At 33.3% G+C, this 4,185-nt stretch overlaps 1 protein-coding gene across 1 annotated transcript; it reads left to right on the top strand.

Annotated features, from left to right (window-relative positions):
* Positions 1-861: 861 nt before the first annotated feature.
* LOC127117520 (F-box protein SNE) lies at positions 862-1,786 on the top strand. Its single transcript, XM_051047566.1, has one exon. The coding sequence runs from the start codon at positions 1,065-1,067 to the stop codon at positions 1,557-1,559; it is 495 nt and encodes a 164-aa protein (XP_050903523.1). The 5' UTR covers positions 862-1,064; the 3' UTR covers positions 1,560-1,786.
* The last annotated feature ends 2,399 nt before the right edge of the window (positions 1,787-4,185 follow it).

Genomic DNA, 4,185 nt, shown 5'->3' with positions numbered 1-4,185 from the left:
TATATATATATATATATATATATAATCTTGAAAAATGTTGGAATCCAAAGTGTTATTTAGAACCTTATTTCAAAAAAATTATAGAGAGGTCCAATACTATGATAAGAGGGGGTCAACCGTTGCTGCTGGAAATGCATTTTCCAACTCATATTTTAATTGTCAATTTTTGTAATAGTACTATTGAACCTTTGTCTTGTAATACAACTTTTTTATTCATTAATTTAACTATTATTTATCATTTATAACTAAAATAACAATTAAACATTGGAATATAAAGTTTTGGCCAGTAATAGGCTCCATTATAGACTTTTAGATTGAACATATAAGATTTTGGCCATGAAACATGCTTTGGTAGGCATGCCCACATAAAAAGGTAGGTAGATAGATAGTCTTAAATTTGATATACCTTTTTGTTACTGTGTCTACTTGACTTTAAACTCTTTTATGATTTCAACTAAAAAAACATTTTGGATTTAGATCTTCAAAGTTAGTGAAAAACTCTTTTTCTTTGATGTGAATGTGTCACAACGGTCTCTTTATGTAGTAGTAGTGTGTATTGGAAAGAATGCAAACAAGAACAAAAACAAGAAACAACAAATCCTGCTTCACCCAAAAACCTATTTACAATAGCAACATTACCTTCAGCATTGGTTCTAGTTCCATTCATTTTGGACCTTTCTCTCTTGTCCCCTTCTCTCTCCCCTCGATACTCTCTCTCTCTCTCTTCGAATTTAATTAAGTATTAATAATTTTTATGTTAAATTAATTTATATAAAATTTTATTCTATCTTTAAATAGAACTGGTTAGATGAAACTAATTATTCTCTTGCATCAGTGGATCTCTGAAAGTCCGATAATAATTTTTTTTTTTTAAAATACTATATAATTTCTTCAAAAGTCAAAATATTTGTGACACATAAAAAATAAAATTTATTTATCTGTGACAAGCTTGAAACTTGAAAGTTGATTAAAACCCCACTCCACATTCCACTTTCACATTCCATATTTCTTCTTCAACTCACCACTTTCCACATTCTCTGGTTACTTTCTTCTCGTGTACCACTATGGTGCACCAGCAACACATGCATGAAGAAACTAGAAGAAACACTTCAAAGGAACAAAACCATAAACGAAGCAAGTTTTTCATAAACGACAACATTGACATTCTACGAGAAATCCTCAAACGCCTCGACGGTCCCTCACTCGGTGTCGCATCCTGCGTATGTCGTCTATGGTGTAACCTAACAACCAAAGACGATTCCATCTGGGAGCATCTCTGCTTTCGCCACGTGTCCACTCCACCTCCGGCGACCATTCGGCCTGTCGTGGTGGCGCTCGGCGGTTACAAGAGGCTTTACATGGTTTGCGTTAGGCCGGTGCTGAGTCGACTCGGTGAGTCGGAGCGAGTTAAGAAACGAGTTTGGACTCGGCATGAGGTTCAGCTTTCGCTTTCTTTGTTTTGTATTGATAGTTACGAGAGACTTGCTGCTGAGGGAATGATTGCCAGTGACGCGTCTGCATCGTCGCTCATGTTCCTCTGTAACCCTATCAACGTCTGATTCTTATTTATTTATTATTTATTATTTATTATATTATTCACCTTTTGCATTTTTTAATGCTTAATCTTTTTGCCCCTTTTTTTTCTCGTCGTTCTATAAATGGTTTTAGTTTATTTATTTTATATATGGAAATAAGAAGCACTTGATGAGTCTATTTCTTTGGTCTATCATAATCAATTCTTCATTATATATTAAATTCAAATATTAGCAATTTGTTTGTTTGTTTATTCTTATTAATTTCTTATCCGTTAGTTTTTCCTATCAATGTTATTATCATATTAAAATATAATGAGAATTACTAAAATAGTAATAATTATAATTATAATAATAACTAAAGCTTATAGTAGGCATGGATTATTCTATTAAAAAATTATGCATAGATTATTGTTCTTTTTATTTGAAACCGTGTGAAATTTTTAGACTTTTGAGGGCGTTCATTATTAAATAGTCTAGTTAAGTAGTTATATATATTAAAAATAAAAGATGATACAAATAGATTAAAAAATAGGAACTCAACTATTCATAAAAAAGAGGAATATCTAAAGAAAAGTATACATAATATATTATCTACAAAGCTATTTTTAATCTCAACAGAGATGGAGTAAAAAAAATATGGTGAAATTTGTGTTGAAAGTTATATTTGCAAAAAAATAAAATAAAATAACACAAGAGTTTTCTTTCCTGTGTATGTGAGTGATGATGATGTTAGTGTTATTAGTCGGATTCAAACACTTAGGCCGTCTATTTTTAAGTCTCAGTGATGATGATGTTAGTGTTATTAGTCGGATTCAAACACTTAGGCCGTCTATTTTTAAGTCTCAAATGGATCAAAAACGGTGTGGGGAAAAATTTGACAACCATGATACAATCCTTTTTAATCCAAAGTTGGGGTCAACCACAATTTCTAACTAACTCAATGAACTTTGAAATAGTTGAGAACCCAACGAAGACAAAGGACTCAGTCAGAATATTATCTGCAAAAGCTAAAAGAAAGTCTTCTTTGTTATTTCTAGACATGCTTCCACATCTCACAACATTAGTAATTAGGTTGAAAGCGTCATCGCAGTTGCACTTGATCCAACATGTATTAGGTGGATTCCAAAGAACTTATTTTATGTTAGGAGCTCTAGAAGGCTTGATAGAAACATCAAACACTTTGATTGTTGAGAAGTCAAACATTGAGATTGAGGAGGAGTTGGTAGTGTTACTGCCAGCCAATTTTACTTGAGCCAAAATCCTATTGATAGAATTACTGCAAGTAGACTTCTGGTTTTTGTGCTTTAAGTTGTTTCTGGATGACCAAATCTAATTGATTAAGAAAATGATAGGAACCTTCATAACCAGAGATGCTTGATTAGACCTGCCACAATTACAAATACTAAGCCATTACTACATAGAAGCATGAGTCGACTGGATATTGGCCTTTCTTCTAAGCCAACTCTAGAGAGACCTAGCAAAACTACACTAAAAAAACAAATGAAGTGTTCTCTCTTCTGCAAAGTTACAAAGGCAACACCTTGAATTTTGTCACTAGGAATTTTGTCATGCATGAGTCTCCAAACAAGCAATGACTTATTTGGTGGGATGTCTTTACTTCAAACAAAAGCAACCTGATCCATATCAGGAAACTTCCTAGCCTGGAAATTGTAAGCTTCCTTAAGAGAAAGCACTCTATAATCATTGTGGTTCTAGGTGAGAATATCCCATGTGATTATAAAAAATGGCAGGATCGTGAGAGATCAAAGAGGAGAGGGAAGGAAACCATTCACTCCAAGAATGAGGGAAGTCCCAATGAACTACTTTGATGAAGTCTGAAATGACTGGGTTCAAATTAATTCCTTTTAGATGAAGAAACTCCATGGTAGTGCACTGAATTAAAGGCTAACCACACCACGAGTCAGTCCAAAATCTAACATTCTTCCCTAAACCAAGAGGCCAAGTTGAGCTGTTGTCAATGTTGTAAAATTTTGTCTTGATATCAGTCCAAATTGTAGAAAAAATATGATATTAATTTGATGATGCCCTTGGTTTTAAAAATAATGTTTTTGTGGAGGATAGCCCAATACTCCATGCTATTTGTCATACCCTAATTTTAAACCCTAAGATGCCACAATTATTTGTATTATTTGCATGACATCTAGCATATTTGCATTACTAACCTATTGATATTACAAAAAGATTTTATACTTTGTTTGTCTTAAGCTAGGGTTTTGCACCAAGAGCTTTCAAAGATTGATCAATTAAGACTTGACATGAGTTTCAACATTTAAAACTCCTCATCCTTCCCAAGTTATCAAGTAACTTCCATCAACAAGAATCAAGTTCAAGATCATTCCATCTCAAATTCATCAAGGCCAGAGTTCATCTGATACCTCAACTAGGGTTTTGACCCAAAGTCAAATGGTTGACTTTTTAGCCAAGGCATGATCCCAAAGCTTGAAGTATGGTTCAAAGACTTAAAATATATTATAAGTGATCCGTTCACATCATCCAATGTGCCCAAGAGCTCCCATTCATTAAAGATTGCAAGAATTGGATTCATTTGATACAAAGTCAACTGATGCAAAGTCAAAGTTTGACTTTTGACATTTTTGGTCAACCATGGACTTCTCAACTAAAGGATAAT

Source organism: Lathyrus oleraceus, chromosome 2, assembly GCF_024323335.1.
Source record: "Lathyrus oleraceus cultivar Zhongwan6 chromosome 2, CAAS_Psat_ZW6_1.0, whole genome shotgun sequence".
NCBI classification, from domain to species: Eukaryota; Viridiplantae; Streptophyta; class Magnoliopsida; order Fabales; family Fabaceae; genus Lathyrus; species Lathyrus oleraceus.
Note: the sequence above shows the minus strand (reverse complement) of the source record. Positions and strands in the feature narration are given on the sequence as shown.

Bases quoted from the DNA above. Each gene is read 5' to 3' on its own strand.
- LOC127117520 (XM_051047566.1), top strand. From the start codon at position 1,065: ATGGTGCACCAGCAACACATGCATGAAGAAACTAGAAGAAACACTTCA.